The following is a 19,208-nucleotide window of genomic DNA, read 5'->3' as shown; positions in this document are numbered from 1 at the left end:
TCTCCCGGAGCCCCAGGGATCCACCTCCAGAGCTGCTGCTGATCCAGGGATCCACCTCCAGAGCTGTTGCTGATCCAGGGATCCACCTCCAGAGCTACTGCTGATCCAGGATCTTCACCACGTCATCAGATCACCACCAGCAACCCCCCAGCCCCAGCACCGCCCCCAGTGCAACCCCCCATCCACCACCCCAGCCACCCCCGCCAGCACCTGCCCCCACGCACCATCAAAAACCCCCCGGAAGCGGGCCACCCCCCCGCCGGCGCACGGGGCCATCGCGGCACCAGCGGTGACCACCACCAGGCCCAAGGCACCCACAGGCCCCACCCGCCGGACCCCCACACCTGAACCGGCCAAGCCAGAACGGCCCCGGCGAGAAAAGAAGGATATACAGAGCTCGGTGTCTAAAACTAAAACTAAAACTCCTCCAGCATTCTCAGCCTATAGCAGCTAAGATAAACAGTTTTGTTAGTTATGACGGCTAGAGATAAACAGTCAAGTTAATTATAGGCTTTATCGAAAAGTAAGGTTTTAAGATTATTTTTAAACATAGAGAGGGTGTCTGCCCTCCGGACAGAAGCCGGTAGTTTGTTCCACAGTAGAGGGGCTTGAAAACTAAAGGCCCTGGCTCCGAATCTACATTTAGAGATTTGTGGTATAACTAGTAGATCAGAGTTTAGGGATCGTAAGGTCCTTGAGGGTTGGTAAGTTTGGATTAAATCTTTATGTATGTTGGTGCTAGACCATGTAAGGCTTTATAGGTTAGGAGAAGGATTTTAAATTGTATTCTAAATTCTACAGGAAGCCAATGTAGGGAAGACAGTACAGGGGAAATTTGTTCGCGCCTCTTAGTCTTAGTCAGGACACGAGCTGCAGAGTTCTGAATGAGCTAAAGAGTTCTGAGAGACTTTTTAGAACAGCCTGACAGAAGAGAGTTACAATAGTCCAGCCTGGAGGTAACAAAAGCATGGATGAGCTTCTCAGCAGCATCTAAAGGAAGGAAATGCCTAATTTTTGAAATGTTACGAAGGTGGAAATAAGCAGTCCGTGAGATTTGTTTTATGTGTGAGTTAAATGATAAGTCCTCGTCAAAGCATACACCCAGATTCTTTACAGTGGTGCTAGTAGCAGGAGCAAGTCCATTTTGTAAAGCTAGATCATTAGTTAATAATTGTCTGAGATGTTGCGGACCAACTAGTAAAACCTCAGTCTTTTCCAAGTTCAGTAGGAGGAAGTTTTTGGTCATCCATGACTTGATATCTGTGATACAGGACTGTAATTGTGTTAGCTGAATTCTTTCATCTGGCTTCATGGACAGGTAAAGTTGGGTGTCATCAGCATAACAGTGAAAATGTATAGAGTGTCTTCTAATCAAGTCCCCTAGTGGGAGCATATAGATTGTGAATAGTATTGGACCAAGAACAGAACCTTGTGGGACACCATAGCTGACCTTAGTGTGTGTCGATGAGAGGTGGTTGACATGTACATAGTGCGTTCTATCCGACAGGTAAGATTTAAACCAGTCAAGAGCAGTTCCACGAATGCCTAAATGGTTTTCTAGCCTCTGTAGAAGGATTTGGTGGTCGACAGTGTCAAATGCAGCACTGAGATCTAGAAGAACAAGAACTGAAACATGGCCCTGATCAGAGGCCATCAGTAGGTCGTTACTTACTTTTACCAGGGCGGTCTCTGTGCTGTGGTGTTCCCTAAAACCAGACTGAAACACCTCAAATTGATCATTGTCCTGGAGATAATCACAGAGCTGACTCGTTACCACTTTCTCCAGAAGTTTTGAAATGAATACTAGATTAGAGATAGGCCTGTAGTTAGTGAGGACCTCTGGATCGAGAGTGGGTTTTTTTTAAATCTGAGGCACATAGCCAGATGTTATTGACAGGTTAATAATGTCAAGTATGAAAGTGCTAAGTAAGGGGAACAGTTCTTTAAGTAGCCATGTGGGAATAGGATCGAGAAGACATGTTGTGGACTTTGAGGAGGAAACAACCTGGGACAGCTGTCGAGGACTCACTGGTAGAAAGGAGTCAAAGTATGTATCAGTCATAGTGTCTGTGACCGGTGAGGCTGCACTGGTTGAATTAGACGAATCTAGGAGGTCTTGAATCTTTCCTCTAATAGTTACAATTTTTTCATTAAAAAAGTTCATAAAGTCATTGCTACTGAGATGAGGAGGGATGGACTGCTCAATGGACTGATGGCTCCGTGTCAGCCTGGCTACAGTACTGAATAAGAACTTGGGGTTATTCTTATTTGCTTCTATAAGTGATGAGTAGTAGCTGGCTCTGGCTTTCCGAAGAGATGCCTTGTATATTTTTAACTTATCCTGCCAGTCCTGGTAGAATTCATTATGTTTTGATGAACGCCATTTCTTCTCTAGTCGTCTACAAACCTGTTTTAATTTACGTGTTTCCTGAGTATACCAGGGAGCAAGACTACTTCTGTTATCAGCCTTTTTTGTTAGTGGTGCGATTAAGTCAAGCGTATTGTGCAACAAGTCTGTAAAACTGCCCACAAAGTTATCAATGTCTGGGTGACTATGGGAAGAGTTTCTTGACACACTGAGGCGTTTTACTGAGCACAGAGGGAATTATTTCCATAAACTTGGTAACGACACTTTCAGACAGACATCTTTTGAGAGTGCTCCTGTTCTGTAGACTTGGCTCATTTAAAATGAAGTCAAAGGTTATTAATTGATGGTCGGAAAGAACTGAATTCTGAGGAGAGACAATAACATTTTTAATTTCAAGTCCGTATGGTAGGACAAGGTCTAATGTGTGCTTAAAGCAGTGAGTTGGTTCATGTACATACTGAGAGAAACCAAATGACTCCAGGATAGAGTTAAACCTGTTAGCTAAGCTATCATGGACCATATCAACATGGATGTTAAAGTCACCAACAATAATCACTTTATCTGATTTAAGCACCAGGCTGGTCAAGAACTCAGGGAACTCAGACAAAAATTCAGAATAAGGTCCAGGGGGACGATAGACTCCAACAAAGAGAAGTGACTGACCTGATCTCAAGGTTGTATTAGATACGCTAAGTATAATACTTTCAAAAGAGTTGAAATCACATTGTGGTCTAGTAAAGGTTGACAGACATGAGTTGATGATGGCTGCGACTCCACCTCCTCGACCAGAGCGTCGAGGGGCGTTAAAGTTAGTGTGGCTGGGTGGTGTTGATTCATTTAAAGATACGTAATCATCTGTAGACAGCCAAGTTTCGGTTAATAATAATAAGTCAATGGTTTTATCTGATATAAGTTAATTAATTAGTGCAGCTTTTGAGGACGGGGATCGGATATTCAACAATCCACACTTAATTCTCCTGTCCTCTACAATGGTAGTATTTATTTGATTTAGATTTATTTGAATTAGATTATCTTTAATAGCTCTTCTACTGACTTTTTACTTGGTTTTATTAAGCGGGTCAGATTGACCCTCTCTATGTGGTTAGAGGTGGGTGGCTGTTGTGGGAGAAGGGCAGAAGAGTGTGGAAGACTGCAGTTCTGCCTTCTGATCTGTGCTCTGAGTCACGTTACACTAAAACTGTCAACACTGCTAGACAAGAGAGATGCTCCTTCCAACGTGGGATGGATGCAGTCTCTCCTAAGCAGACCAGGTTTTCCCCAGAAGGTTTTCCAGTTGTTAACAAAGCCAACCCCGTTTGCGGGGCACCACTCTGACAACCAGCGATTAAATGATGAATAGCGAGTAAACATATCATCATTGGCCATATTGGGAAGGGGTCCAGAACACTACGGAGTCCGACATTGTTCGTGCAAATGCACACACCGACTGAACGTTTACCTTAGTGACCTCCGAGCGACGTAATCGGATGTCGTTGCTGCCGACATGAATAATTATCTTACTGTATTTACGTTTAGCTTTAGCCAGCAGCTTTAAATTTGAATCAATGTCGCCCGCTCTGGCCCCAGGAATGCAGACTACTCTCGCTGGCTTCGCTAGTTTAACGTTCCGAAGAATGGAATCGCCTATGAACAGAGCAGGTTCCTCGACCGGTGACTTGTCGAGTGGAGAAAATCTGTTCGAAACGCTAAGGGGTTGGTGGTGCTCCGTTGACTTTGGCCGGGAACTATTCCTCCCTCGAACAGTCACCCACCGACCCTGGTTTCCCGGCTGCTCGGGAATTGCTGGAGGACTACCTGCTAGGCTATGTGGCTGTGCACTGTCTACCTGACACTGGCTAGCTATAGGTTTAGCTTCGACAGCGCACACCGAGCTCTCTAGTTCAATGAGCTTCACCTCCAATCTAGCTAACAGGCTACACTTTACACAACTAATGCTATCTCTAAAGGAGGTCGAAGCGTAACTGAACATCTGACACACCGAGCAGGAAAGAACAGAGGAGGGAGAGGGAGAGGGAGACATAGTGAGGGGAAAGTTTGACGAATGCGCTCACCGGGAAGTTTTCCAGACTTGTCCTCGGCCCGATTCGACTTCGAAGGATGATGGTCCAAAAATAAATGTAGATGTTCACGGATGCTCCAGAAATAAGGCGAACAAAAAGAAAAAAGATTGTTCTGCTTGGAGCGAGAGAGACGCTTCACGGTGCTGCACTACGATACGACAGGTGATACGACAGGCGCTAGGACCGCTGCAGGCACACTCCAGAGAGGCAGTCTGGAAAATACCCATGGCATTTGGAGATTCCAGAAAGTTACAGTTTGAAACAATCTGGGCCAATCTGACCTTAAGAGAGTTCAAGCAACAAGGGTCCATCAAGTATGTTAAGTTGTTATGATCCGTTAATATTAGGAACGGTACCTCTGATCCCTTCAGCCAGTGTCTCCATTCCTGGGGAGTAGTAACCCCCGCCAGGTGTTTGAATATCTCTGAGAAAGTATGGCTCCAACTGTAGAGTTTAATACATCAACCTCCACAGTGAACTGCAGGAAGTTTTCTGAATGGCCCACGAGAAGAGCTGTCTCAGGTGTTTGAAGGTCAAGCCGGTGTAAGTATCATTGCGAGGTAGCCTAGTAGTCCAAGGCTAACGTCTTTTTAAAAGTAATTTTATGGGTGAACGAAACTTCAACTGAGCGATTAAATGACACTTTGTAACAACATTAAATGTTTATATTAGCAAAAACATCCCAAGACCAACCCACACACGGCCCCCCATCATGTACAAGATGGAAGGCCAACCAGGCCAGAGGGCCATCAAGAGCAACTAGCAAACCCCAAGCCCCACCCCCAACAGTCCACATGCCTCCACGTCCAGGTGCCTCCCACCAACCACCCATAAAGATGCAATAGCGGTCATATTGTTCTTGTTCTTATTTTATTTTTATTTATTTTTGTGAATAATTGCTGTATTGCTGTGGCTAATTGAAAAATAACTATTTAGTTCTACCTTATGTAGTAGTTTTATATTCCTTATAAAAAGGTTTATTTTTAGAACATCTAAGTTCTGGTAGATTTAACTTTAAAATTGCCTCTAGGTAAGATTTACCTGAAGAAAAGGGACACCACCCTTGTTTTATAGTGCAAGGGAAACTATTACATTTACGTGGATAATAATTAATGAATTAACTATGAAACACTAGTTTTAATCAATCTCATTTAACTGAAGTTTACTACTTTTTGTTGTGATTATCTGTTCTTTACTGAGTAAGAGGCTCTTAAATTGACCGTTAATTACACCAGAATAGAGACGCAAACAACGACGTGACGTTTTATACATTTATTTAAAAAGGAATGAATAATGAATGACAAAAATGAGTATATTATGTTAAGTTTCTGAACCGAGAATAAAAACGGAAAAGTGAAAAGAATCGTGTACAAAATCTTACTGCACTACCTGCATATTAAACAACCCAGACACAAATTAATTTGTTCAAGATGAAGTGATCAGCTTCTTACTTGACGGTAGATGTTGAATGGCGGTTAAGGCAGCAGCTGAAGACCAGATGAAGATGGCATGCGAGTGGATGCCAACGGAGTTGGAGGTGAGGATGGGGATGAAGGAGATAATGATGAGGATGACAGTCAGGAACGAGGGGATCAAAGTTATTTCGACGAGGGGACCAAGCGATTGCGTTCGGTCCACCAAACGTTCCGATGAATCACAGTGTCGGCTTCCTGGTTGTAGACACCTCGAGTGAACAGCGCTGAACGCCTGGAATGCTCACTTCGCTGAGGGAAAGTCTTTTAGGTCAGGAACACTTGCTTCTTATGGGAGGTAAGGATGATGCATGGGTTGCTTGCTTCTCGATGGAGATTCGCAGTCGTGGAGACGTGCTGCGAATATTGGAACAATCGGACCGGTCTGGTCAAGATTGAAAAAGACTCACGAAAACTTTGCGGAGTCTGGAAGGATGCTGATTTCTATCAACAGGTCCTTCTGCGCGGCCCTCAGTTTGGGCTTGCAGGAGCTGAAGTCAGGAGGCCGGAGTTTCGTCTTGAAGGCAAAGTTGGTGATGACCCAGTTTATGCTCAAACACCAGTTGTTTGGGGACGTCGTTCCCTTTGGGGCCCAAATCCACGTCCCCAATTAGTTTTCATTCAGATCGTGTTCAGCATGCTCTAAAATGTATTTCTGTCTTAAAATCTCAATTGTCCCTAAAAGTGACTTATTTCAAACTTTTTGTGTGTGTGTGTGTGTGTGCAGACTCCCCCACCCCCTCAATCTGTGTGTCCCTCTACATCGCCCCCATTGGTAGTGTGTGGAAGTGTCAAGGACCCCAAAGGTGGTCCACATACTGTCTTGTTAAATTAATATTTCCATTGCACAGCCTCAACCCAGTGTTAAAATGAATTTGCTAGCGCTACACGCTAGCGCTACATGCTAGCGCTACATGCTAGCTCTACATGCTAACTGATGATGTAACTTGGCAAATAGAGAGTGAATAGGTAGCCTGTTATTTGCCTGACATTAAAGATATATTAAAGGATGTATTAAAACCTATGTTAAAGTATATATTAAGTTGGAATTTTGACTGTTTGTATTCTTTCTATAAGTGATAAAGGTAATTTTGTCCAGCGATTTAGGTCATCCTGTGAAGTAGTGGAGAGAAATTCGAGGATAACAATTCTAATAGATTAGGGGAGATGTAGATTCCTAAATATTTAATGTTGCCTATTGTTAGACGGTGTGGAGAAACTAACATTGATACGCATTCCTCGGCCTTTATTGCCAGTTTATACAAAACTCTGCAGCCAGAATTCCTCACGCTCTAGTAGAAGAACTCACATTTCTCAAATCCTTAAAACTCTTCACTAGCTGCCAGTTTCTTTCAGGATCATTTTAAAATTCTGGTTCTTACTTTCAGATCTATTCATGGTCAGAACTTCCATCAGTGATCTGATCCAGACTTACACCCCAGCTCAGGCTCTGAGGTCTGTGGATCAGAATCTACTGATGGTTCCTGAACACGCTTCAGGACCAGAGGAGAGAAATCCTTCCAGACTGTTGCTCCTAAGCTTTGGAACGATCTCTGTGTTTGATGATCTACTGATTCCTTCAAGAAACATCTGAAGACATTTTTATTCTTGCAGGCTTTTCCTTGAGACTACTATAGTCCTAAGTATATATTTGATCAAGTATTGTTTTGATTGTTAAAGTGCTTTGTGACCCTGGTATAGAAAAGCGTTCTACAAATATTACTTACTTACTTGCATATCAAAATATGTGAATAAATAAATAAACCTGTGGATAAACTTTAACAAAAACTCTGTTTTCTAATAAGTGCCAAGTGACTAGTCTGAGATGCTGGAGAAGGAAGAAAATCATCTAAGTTTAAAAAAAATACAAAGATGTTTTGTTTGTTTTGGAGCGTTAGTTAGGCCAAAAGGTATCACCAAATACTCTGTGAACAAGAAGAGTCTTGAAGGCTGTTCAAGAATAGATGACACACGTCATGTTCATATGCTTATAATATTGATCACAGAACCATCATAATGTTAACATGATAAACATAATTATCACATGATATTGATATATACAATAACAAATGTATTGAAATTGAAGTAATGAACAAAATTAGATTGAAACAAACAAAGAAAGTAAAGAATATTTAAGAAAGATGATTTAAAAATGTATAAGTTAACAAACGAACATGTTATATAACAAATATGTGTTAACAGTTATTTATGGTCTCATGATCTCATATTACAGGTCATAGTTTGTATTCTTGAAGTCAATTAATAATATATATTAACGTAAGAAGGAAGTTCCTGAATGTTTCAAAATACAACTTCTGGAACTCTCGTCTCTGCCTCTGTGTTTCCATGGAGCTGCTGCTGGCTCAGGGTTTTGCACAAAGGCCTGGAGTCTGGCTCAAGTATAAAAGGAAAGGGTTAAAGCAGGTACGGTACCTTTTGGTCTAAGAGCAGAACCAGCAGCAGCGTTGAACCATCAACCAGCAAAATGACCTCCAGTGGAATGAACATGAACGGAAAGGTGAGATATTTTAACTTCTACTCTTGTAACAAATATAAGATTAAAGAGCAAAAACAGACAAAATAAACAACTTCTCCAATAACATAACATTTAAACATGTCTCGATATGTATAAAAGCTGAACTAACCCCTCCAGTGACAGACAGTTTAATGAACTTCACAGTTCATTGCAGACTAATATAAAGTAGAGATGATAGCGGAAATAACAGACCCGTCACACAGACAACAACATTAAACATCTAATAAGATTTGAACAAATGATCCTGAATTAAATTTACATCATCTCAGACTAGTATCATAAAAACAGAGGCGCTGACGTCAATTGGTTTATTTAATCTTTATTAACAAATCACACATTCTCTTGACAACATTTGTATCAGTAAATGTTTTATAATTATTAATAAATTAAATAAATACAGCAGTGAGATTTCGCTTAACTCTGATGTGTTTTCTTTGTTTTAAAAAAATCTAAAAAATGATGCTTCTGCTGGCTCTCCAGATCGAGCGAAAATCCAAGAGGCGGAGCTTAGAAAAAGTGAAATTTAGCGTCTTTTTTGAATTATTATTAAAGATTAAGGGTTATTGTAATCAAAATACACCACCTTGGAGAAAATATTTCCTTTTTTGTGGTTTAAAGTTGTAATTGCCAATTCACCGGCAAAATATGGACATAGAAAGTAAAGACAATAAACACTGACACAAGATTATTTCAAATATTGAGTAAATAAATCAGTAAATATTAATGTAACTTAATATTTTGAGTGTTTTGTTCCATGAACTGACTCCTCCCCGGTATCGAAACCTGGTGGTGGTGAAGAAGGAAACAGTCATAGGAATGAGTTTAAGAGAAAATGCTTGTTAAGTGAAATATGCAAAGTCAGAGAACAAACATATTCTTGGACTTTTGGCAAAGCAGAGATCTATCGCAGGGACGTCTTTAAATTTCAAACGCAAAGTTCTAATGAAATGGGGGATCTTTGGACAGCAACTCTAAAGTTACTGGAGTTGATCTCTTCTAGAGAGAATCTGTTTATCAGTTGGCTTACGCAGATGTCTGTCCTTGAACTTAGACTTGCTGGCACAATCGAGGGATTGTTTTGTCTTTCTCAGTGTGTAGGCTTGACCTGAAGAACAGCTGAGCACTTGGATTTTAATGCATTAGATTTATCAAAGCTTTCGATATAGTTATCGCGGATTCTTTTCTTTCAGATCGTCTTCTACGAGGACAGGAACTTCCAGGGACGTTCCTACGAGTGCATGAGCGACTGTCCCGACATGTCCTCCTACCTGAACAGGTGTCAGTCCAGCAGGGTTGAGCGCGGCTGCTTCATGGTTTACGATCGCAACAACTACAACGGCAACCAGTTCTTCATGAAGAGGGGCGAGTACCCGGACCACAGCAACATGATGGGCATGAGCAACGGCGTCAAGTCCTGCCGCATGATCCCCATGGTAAGAACACTTTGATCCATGTCAGAAGGTTCTGTCAGAGTTGTGACTTCACTCTCTCTCTCCCGTCCAGATGAACTCTTCCTCCGGCCAGCAGCACCGCGGCTCCTTCAGGATGAGGATCTACGAGCGCGAGAACTTCGTGGGTCAGATGCATGAGCTGCAGGACGACTGCGAGAACGTGATGGAGAGGTTCCGCATGTCCGGCTGCATGTCCTGCAACGTCTCTGAGGGTCACTGGCTGCTGTACGAGCACGCTGACTTCCGAGGAAAGATGATGTACGTGAGGCCCGGAGAGTACCGCAACTTCCACAACCACAACAACATGAACAACATGAACAACATGAACGGCATGAAGTACATGAGCATGAGGCGCATCACCGACTCCATGTATTGATCGACTCCATGATCATTAAAGTCACCTGAACCTAAGCTGAAGTCACATGTCATTATTGTCTTAGTCTCCTCCCACATACACAGGTGTTTCCAACTAATTCATGGCCTGACAATTAGATTCGTGCTACATGAGAGTTTGAAGTCATCTTGATGACTCATGGGTACGTCAACAGAATCGTTATAAAGCGTTATACTTCAGTGTTCAAAATCAGTGTAAAGTTCAATAAAAAATAACAAAAATATATGTTCATTTTCATCATTAAAAAAAAGAATTTGTTTTATTCATTTAATAATTGTGGCATGATGTGAAGGGGAATGAGGAAGAATACAACGTTTTAGTCTTTGAATACAAGTCGGAAATAACAATGCATATGAAATATCAAAAAGCTAAAGCCTAGTAGATTCAACAATATATTCCTAATACTCAAACGGAGGGTAGGTGCCGGCTGCAGGCACACTCCAGAGAGGCAGTCTGGAAAATACCCATGGCATTTGGAGATTCCAGAAAGTTACAGTTTGAAACAATCTGGGCCAATCTGACCTTAAGAGAGTTCAAGCAACAAGGGTCCATCAAGTATGTTAAGTTGTTATGATCCGTTAATATTAGGAACGGTACCTCTGATCCCTTCAGCCAGTGTCTCCATTCCTGGGGAGTAGTAACCCCCGCCAGGTGTTTGAATATCTCTGAGAAAGTATGGCTCCAACTGTAGAGTTTAATATATCAACCTCCACAGTGAACTGCAGGAAGTTTTCTGAATGGCCCACGAGAAGAGCTGTCTCAGGTGTTTGAAGGCCAAGCCGGTGTAAGTATCATTGCGAGGTAGCCTAGTAGTCCAAGGCTAACGTCTTTTTAAAAGTAATTTTATGGGTGAACGAAACTTCAACTGAGCGATTAAATGACACTTTGTAACGACATTAAATGTTTATATTAGCAAAAACATCCCAAGACCAACCCACACACGGCCCCCCATCATGTACAAGATGGAAGGCCAACCAGGCCAGAGGGCCATCAAGAGCAACTAGCAAACCCCAAGCCCCACCCCCAACAGTCCACATGCCTCCACGTCCACGTGCCTCCCACCAACCACCCATAAAGATGCAATAGCGGTCATATTGTTCTTGTTCTTATTTTATTTTTATTTATTTTTATGAATAATTGCTGTATTGCTGTGGCTAATTGAAAAAAAACGATTTAGTTCTACCTATTGTAGTAGTTTTATATTCCTTATAAAAAGCTTTATTTTTAGAACATCTAAGTTCTGGTAGATTTAACTTTAAAATTGCCTCTAGGTAAGATTTACCTGAAGAAAAGGGACACCACCCTTGTTTTATAGTGCAAGGGAAACTATTACATTTACGTGGATAATAATTAATGAATTAACTATGAAACACTAGTTTTAATCAATCTCAAGTGAAGTTTACTACTTTTTGTTGTGATTATCTGTTCTTTACTGAGTAAGCTCATAAATTGACCGTTAGTTACACCAGAATAGAGACGCGAACAACGACGTGACGTTTTATACATTTATTTAAAAAGGAATGAATAATGAATGACAAAAATGAGTATGTTATGGTAAGTTTCTGAACCGAGAATAAAAACGGAAAAGTGAAAAGAATCGTGTACAAAATCTTACTGCACTACCTGCATATTAAACAACCCAGACACAAATTAATTTGTTCAAGATATGAAGTGATCAGCTTCTTACTTGACGGTAGATGTTGAATGGCGGTTTAGGCAGCAGCTGAAGACCAGATGAAGATGGCATGCGAGTGGATGTAAGTAAGTAAGTAAGTAATATTTATTTATATAGCGCTTTTCGAGACCAGGGTCACAAAGCGCTTAAACAATCAAAACAATACTCAAAAAAGTACATACTTTAAAGATCAAGATAATACTGAGAACAACACAGGAGTTCGAGAAATTCAAGGAAAAGCCTGAACAAATAGATACGTCTTAAGATGTTTCTTAAAGGAGTCAGTAGACTCCATCAAGCGCAAAGAGAGAGGAAGATCGTTCCAAAGCTTAGGAGCAACAGCCTGAAAAGATTTCTCTCCTCTGGTCCTGAGCCGTGTGCGTGGAACCATAAGTAGATTCTGATCCACAGACCTCAGAGCCCGAGCTGGGGTGTAAGGCTGGATCATATCAGTGATGTAAGGAGGAGCCTGACCATGAATAGCTCTGAAAGTAAGAACCAGAATTTTAAAGTTGATCCTGAAAGAAACTGGAAGCCAGTGAAGAGTTTTAAGGACCGGAGAGATGTGAGTTCTTCTACTTGGGCGGGTCAGAATTCTCGCAGCAGAGTTCTGAATCAACTGCAGACGAGACAGCTCCTTCTTGTTAAGACATGAAAACAAACTGTTACAATAGTCCAGACGAGAAGAAACAAACGCATGGATTACAAGATCCAGATCATGTTCCGACAACATTTTCCTAAGTTTAGATTTTTCTCAGTTGAAGGAAACAGTTTCTGGTCAGTTTTCTGCAATGTCGAACAAGAGACATGTCTTTATCAAATACAACACCCAGGTTTCTCAGGCTCTAACACAGACCCAGACAGTCCCACTTCATCCCTCAGTCTTCTCAGCAGCATCTGGTGATCAACTGTGTCAAAGGCTGAGGACAGATCCAAGAGAACCAGAACAGTGAATTTACCAGAGTCAGCCGACATCATGATGTCACTGGACACTTTCAATAAAGCTGTCTCCGTAGAGTGATGTTTACGGAAGCCAGACTGAAACTTCTCATGGATGTCGCTCTGATCCAGGAACAAAGACAGCTGCTCAGACACCACCTTCTCCAAGATCTTGGACAAGGCAGGGAGCTTAGAAATAGGCCTGAAATTACTGAGGTCAGTTGGGTCTAAGCCTGGTTTTTTGAGCAGAGGCTCCACAATGGCATGTTTAAATGCATTGGGAAAAACCCCTGTGGAAAGGGAGAGGTTCACCATATTGGTAACCCAGGGGCCAATTACATCAAATACTTTGATAAAAAGCCTACAAGGAAGGACGTCATCTGAGCAAGAGGAGGGTTTCATCTTCTTCACTAGTGCCGAAATATCACCCAAAGATACAGCAGTGAAGGAGGACCAAGAGGAGGAGAGGGGCTCAGAGAGAGTAGGGGTTCCAAACAAAGGGGGAGAGATTTTCTCTTTGATCAATTTAATTTTGTCAATGAAAAATCTCAACAATGCATTGCTGTCAGCTTCACAGAAGACAGGCGTGATTTGAGGAGCAGGAGACACGAGAGAATTAATCGTGTCAAACAAAACTTTGGGGTTTTTCCTATTTGCTGCTACCAGTTCTCTGATGTAATCAGATCTAGCAGTTTCTACCATCTCATTGTAAGAAGTCATCAGATCCCTGAGGTGAAGTCTATGCACCTCAAGTTTAGTGGACTTCCAGAGACGCTCAGATGCCAACGGAGTTGGAGGTGAGGATGGGGATGAAGGAGATGACGATGAGAATGACAGTCAGGAACGAGGGGATCAAAGTTATTTCGACGAGGGGGCCAAGCGATTGCGTTCGGTCCACCAAACGTTCCAATGAATCACATTGTCGGCTTCCTGGTTGTAGACACCTCGAGTGAACAGCGCTGAACGCCTGGAATGCTCACTTCGCTGAGGGAAAGTCGTATAGGTCAGGAACACTTGGTTCTTACGGGAGGTAAGGATGATGCATGGGTTGCTTGCTTCTCAATGGAGATTCGCAGTCGTGGAGACGTGCTGCGAATATTGGAACAATCGGACCGGTCTGGTCAAGATTGAAAAAGACTCACGAAAACTTTGCGGAGTCTGGAAGGATGCTGATTTCTATCAACGGGTCCTTCGGCGCGGCCCTCAGTTTGGGCTTGCAGGAGCTGAAGTCAGGAGGCCGGAGTTTCATCTTGAAGGCAAAGTTGGTGATGACCCAGTTTATGCTCAAACACCAGTTGTTTGGGGACGTCGTTCCCTTTGGGGCCGAAATCCACAGTCCCCAATTAGTTTTCATTCAGATCGTGTTCAGCATGCTCTAAAATATATTTCTGTCTTAAAATCTCAATTGTCCCTAAAAGTGACTTATTTCAGACTTTTTGTGTGTGTGTGTTTGTGCAGATCCCCCCACCCCCTCAATCTGTGTGTCCCTCTACATCGCCCCCATTGGTAGTGTGTGGAAGTGTCAAGGACCCCAAAGGTGGTCCACATACTGTCTTGTTAAATTAATATTTCCATTGCACAGCCTCAACCCAGTGTTAAAATGAATTTGGTAGCGCTACATGCTAGCGCTACATGCTAGCTCTACATGCTAGCTCTACATGCTAACTGATGATGTAACTTGGCAAATAGAGAGTGAATAGGTAGCCTGTTATTTGCCTGACATTAAAGATATATTAAAGGATGTATTAAAACCTATGTTAAAGGATATATTAAGTTGGAATTTTGACTGTTTGTATTCTTTCTATAAGTGATAAAGGTAATTTTGTCCAGCGATTTAGGTCATCCTGTGAAGTAGTGGAGAGAAATTCGAGGATAACAATTCTAATAGATTAGGGGAGATGTAGATTCCTAAATATTTTATGTTGCCTATTGTTAGACGGTGTGGAGAAACTAACATTGATACGCATTCCTCGGCCTTTATTGCCAGTTTATACAAAACTCTGCAGCCAGAATTCCTCACGCTCTAGTAGAAGAACTCACATTTCTCAGATCCTTAAAACTCTTCACTGGCTGCCAGTTTCTTTCAGGATCATTTTAAAATTCTGGTTCTTACTTTCAGATCTATTCATGGTCAGACCTTCCATCAGTGATCTGATCCAGACTTACACCCCAGCTCAGGCTCTGAGGTCTGTGGATCAGAATCTACTGATGGTTCCTGAACACGCTTCAGGACCAGAGGAGAGAAATCCTTCCAGACTGTTGCTCCTAAGCTTTGGAACAATCTTCTCTGTGTTTGATGATCTACTGATTCCTTCAAGAAACATCTGAATACATTTTTATTCTTGCAGGCTTTTCCTTGAGACTACTATAGTCCTAAGTATATATTTGATCAAGTATTGTTTTGATTGTTTAAGTGCTTTGTGACCCTGGTATAGAAAAGCGTTCTACAAATATTACTTACTTACTTGCTTACTAACATATCAAAATGTGTGAATAAATAAATAAACCTGTGGATAAACTTTAACAAAAACTCTGTTTTCTAATAAGTGCCAAGTGACTAGTCTTAGATGCTGGAGAAGGAAGAAAATCATTTTTAAGTTTTAAAAATACAAAGATGTTTTGTTTGTTTTGGAGCGTTAGTTAGGCCAAAAGGTATCACCAAATACTCTGTGAACAAGAAGAGTCTTGAAGGCTGTTCAAGAATAGATGACAAACGTCATGTTCATATGCTTATAATATTGATCACAGAACCATCATAATGTTAACATGATAAACATAATTATCACATGATATTGATATATACAATAACAAATGTATTGAAATTGAAGTAATGAACAAAATTAGATTGAAACAAACAAAGAAAGTAAAGAATATTTACGAAAGATGATTTAAAAATGTATAAGTTAACAAACGAACATGTTATATAACAAATATGTGTTAACAGTTATTTATGGTCTCATGATCTCATATTACAGGTCATAGTTTGTATTCTTGAAGTCAATTAATAATATATATTAACGTAAGAAGGAAGTTCCTGAATGTTTCAAAATACAACTTCTGGAACTCTCGTCTCTAACTCTGTGTTTCCATGGAGCTGCTGCTGGCTCAGGGTTTTGCACAAAGGCCTGGAGTCTGGCTCAAGTATAAAAGGAAAGGGTTAAAGCAGGTACGGTACCTTTTGGTCTAAGAGCAGAACCAGCAGCAGCGTTGAACCATCAACCAGCAAAATGACCTCCAGTGGAATGAACATGAACGGAAAGGTGAGATATTTTTACTTCTACTCTTGTAACAAATATAAAATTAAAGAGCAAAAACAGACAAAATAAACAACTTCTCCAATAACATAACATTTAAACATGTCTCGATATGTATCAAAGCTGAACTAACCCCTCCAGTGACAGACAGTTTAATGAACTTCACAGTTCATTGCAGACTAATATAAAGTAGAGATGATAGCGGAAATAACAGACCTGTCACACAGACAACAACATTAAACATCTAATAAGATTTGAACAAATGATACTGAATTAAATTTACATCATCTCAGACTAGTATCATAAAAACAGAGGCGCTGACGTCAATTGGTTTATTTAATCTTTATTAACAAATCACACATTCTCTTGACATTTGTATCAGTAAATGTTTTATAATTATTAATAAATTAAATAAATACAGCAGTGAGATTTCGCTTAACTCTGATGTGTTTTCTTTGTTTTAAAAAAATCTAAAAAATGATGCTTCTGCTGGCTCTCCAGATCGAGCGAAAATCCAAGAGGCGGAGCTTAGAAAAAGTGAAATTTAGCGTCTATTTTGAATTATTATTAAAGATTAAGGGTTATTGTAATCAAAATACACCACCTTGGAGAAAATATTTCCTTTTTTGTGGTTTAAAGTTGTAATTGCCAATTCACCGGCAAAATATGGACATAGAAAGTAAAGACAATAAACACTGACACAAGATTAATTCAAATATTGAGTAAATAAATCAGTAAATATTAATGTAACTTAATATTTTGAGTGTTTTGTTCCATGAACTGACTCCTCCCCGGTATCGAAACCTGGTGGTGGTGAAGAAGGAAACAGTCATAAGAATGAGTTTAAGAGAAAATGCTTGTTAAGTGAAATATGCAAAGTCAGAGAACAAACATATTCTTGGACTTTTGGCAAAGCAGAGATCTATCGCAGGGACGTCTTTAAATTTCAAACGCAAAGTTCTAATGAAATGGGGGATCTTTGGACAGCAACTCAAAAGTTACTGGAGTTGATCTCTTCTAGAGAGAATCCGTTTATCAGTTGGCTTACGCAGATGTCTGCCCTTGAACTTAGACTTGCTGGCACAATCGAGGGATTGTTTTGTCTCTCTCAGTGTGTAGGCTTGACCTGAAGAACAGCTGAGCACTTGGATTTTAATGCATTAGTTTTATCAAAGCTTTCGATATAGTTATCGCAGATTATTTTCTTTCAGATCGTCTTCTACGAGGACAGGAACTTCCAGGGCCGTTCCTACGAGTGCATGAGCGACTGTCCCGACATGTCCTCCTACCTGAACAGGTGTCAGTCCAGCAGGGTGGAGCGCGGCTGCTTCATGGTTTACGATCGCAACAACTACAACGGCAACCAGTTCTTCATGAAGAGGGGCGAGTACCCGGACCACAGCAACATGATGGGCATGAGCAACGGCGTCAAGTCCTGCCGCATGATCCCTTGCGTAAGAACACCTTGATCCAAGTCAGAAGGTTCTTTCAGAGTTGTGACGTCACTCTCTCTCTCCCGTCCAGATGAACTCTTCCTCCGGCCAGCAGCACCGCGGCTCCTTCAGGATGAGGATCTACGAGCGCGAGAACTTCGTGGGTCAGATGCATGAGCTGCAGGACGACTGCGAGAACGTGATGGAGAGGTTCCGCATGTCCGGCTGCATGTCCTGCAACGTCTCTGAGGGTCACTGGCTGCTGTACGAGCACGCTGACTTCCGAGGAAAGATGATGTACGTGAGGCCCGGAGAGTACCGCAACTTCCACAACCACAACAACATGAACAACATGAACAACATGAACGGCATGAAGTACATGAGCATGAGGCGCATCACCGACTCCATGTATTGATTGACTCCATGATCAATAAAGTCACCTGAACCTAAGCTGAAGTCACATGTCGTTATTGTCTTAGTCTCCTCCCACATACACAGGTGTGTGTAACTCATTCATGGCCTGACAATTAGATTCATGCTACATGAGAGTTTGAAGTCATCTTGATGACTCATGGGTCAGTCAACAGAATCGTTATAAAGCGTTATACTTCAGTGTTCAAAATCAGTGTAAAGTTCAATAAAAAATAACAAAATATATGTTCATTTTAATCATTAAAATAAAGAATTTGTTTTATTCATTTAATAATTGTGGCATGATGTGAAGGGGAATGAGGAAGAATACAACGTTTTAGTCTTTGAATACAAGTCGGAAATAACAATGCATATGAAATATCAAAAAGCTAAAGCCTAGTAGATTCAACAATATATTCCTAATACTCAAACGGAGGGTAGGTGCCGGCTGCAGGCACACTCCAGAGAGGCAGTCTGGAAAATACCCATGGCATTTGGAGATTCCAGAAAGTTACAGTTTGAAACAATCTGGGCCAATCCGACCTTAAGAGAGTTCAAGCAACAAGGGTCCATCAAGTATGTTAAGTTGTTATGATCCGTTAATATTAGGAACGGTACCTCTGATCCCTTCAGCCAGTGTCTCCATTCCTGGGGAGTAGTAACCCCCGCCAGGTGTTTGAATATCTCTGAGAAAGAATGGCTCCAACTGTAGAGTTTAATACATCAACCTCCACAGTGAACTGCAGGAAGTTTTCTGAATGGCCCACGAGAAGAGCTGTCTCAGGTGTTTGAAGGCCAAGCCGGTGTAAGTATCATTGCGAGGTAGCCTAGTAGTCCAAGGCTAACGTCTTTTTAAAAGTAATTTTATGGGTGAACGAAACTTCAACTGAGCGATTAAATGACACTTTGTAACGACATTAAATGTTTATATTAGCAAAAACATCCCAAGACCAACCCACACACGGCCCCCCATCATGTACAAGATGGAAGGCCAACCAGGCCAGAGGGCCATCAAGAGCAACTAGCAAACCCCAAGCCCCACCCCCAACAGTCCACATGCCTCCACGTCCACGTGCCTCCCACCAACCACCCATAAAGATGCAATAGCGGTCATATTGTTCTTGTTCTTATTTTATTTTTATTTATTTTTATGAATAATTGCTGTATTGCTGTGGCTAATTGAAAAAAAACGAT

The 19,208-nt window shown here is 41.3% G+C and overlaps 2 protein-coding genes across 3 annotated transcripts; both read left to right on the top strand.

Annotated features, from left to right (window-relative positions):
* Window positions 1–2,554: 2,554 nt before the first annotated feature.
* On the top strand, window positions 2,555–10,284 carry LOC148090062 (gamma-crystallin M2-like). Of its 2 annotated transcripts, none has more exons than XM_087811597.1 (3): window positions 2,555–2,563; window positions 9,648–9,890; window positions 9,985–10,284. In XM_087811597.1, exons 1-3 carry the CDS (start codon window positions 2,555–2,557, stop codon window positions 10,282–10,284), a joined length of 552 nt encoding a protein of 183 aa, XP_087667723.1. The 2 variants fall into 2 exon arrangements, with proteins under 2 accessions (XP_087667723.1, XP_087667715.1); XM_087811589.1 differs by lacking the exon at window positions 2,555–2,563 and adding an exon at window positions 8,407–8,439.
* A 5,859-nt stretch (window positions 10,285–16,143) lies between these two features.
* On the top strand, window positions 16,144–18,018 carry LOC148090061 (gamma-crystallin M2-like). The gene is made up of 3 exons (XM_087811604.1): window positions 16,144–16,176; window positions 17,382–17,624; window positions 17,719–18,018. Exons 1-3 carry the CDS (start codon window positions 16,144–16,146, stop codon window positions 18,016–18,018), a joined length of 576 nt encoding a protein of 191 aa, XP_087667730.1.
* Window positions 18,019–19,208: the final 1,190 nt, after the last annotated feature.

This window comes from Callionymus lyra, chromosome 1 (genome assembly GCF_982586985.1).
Source record: "Callionymus lyra chromosome 1, fCalLyr1.hap1.1, whole genome shotgun sequence".
Lineage (NCBI taxonomy): Eukaryota > Metazoa > Chordata > Actinopteri > Syngnathiformes > Callionymidae > Callionymus > Callionymus lyra.
This window is presented reverse-complemented; position numbering and strand designations above follow the sequence as displayed.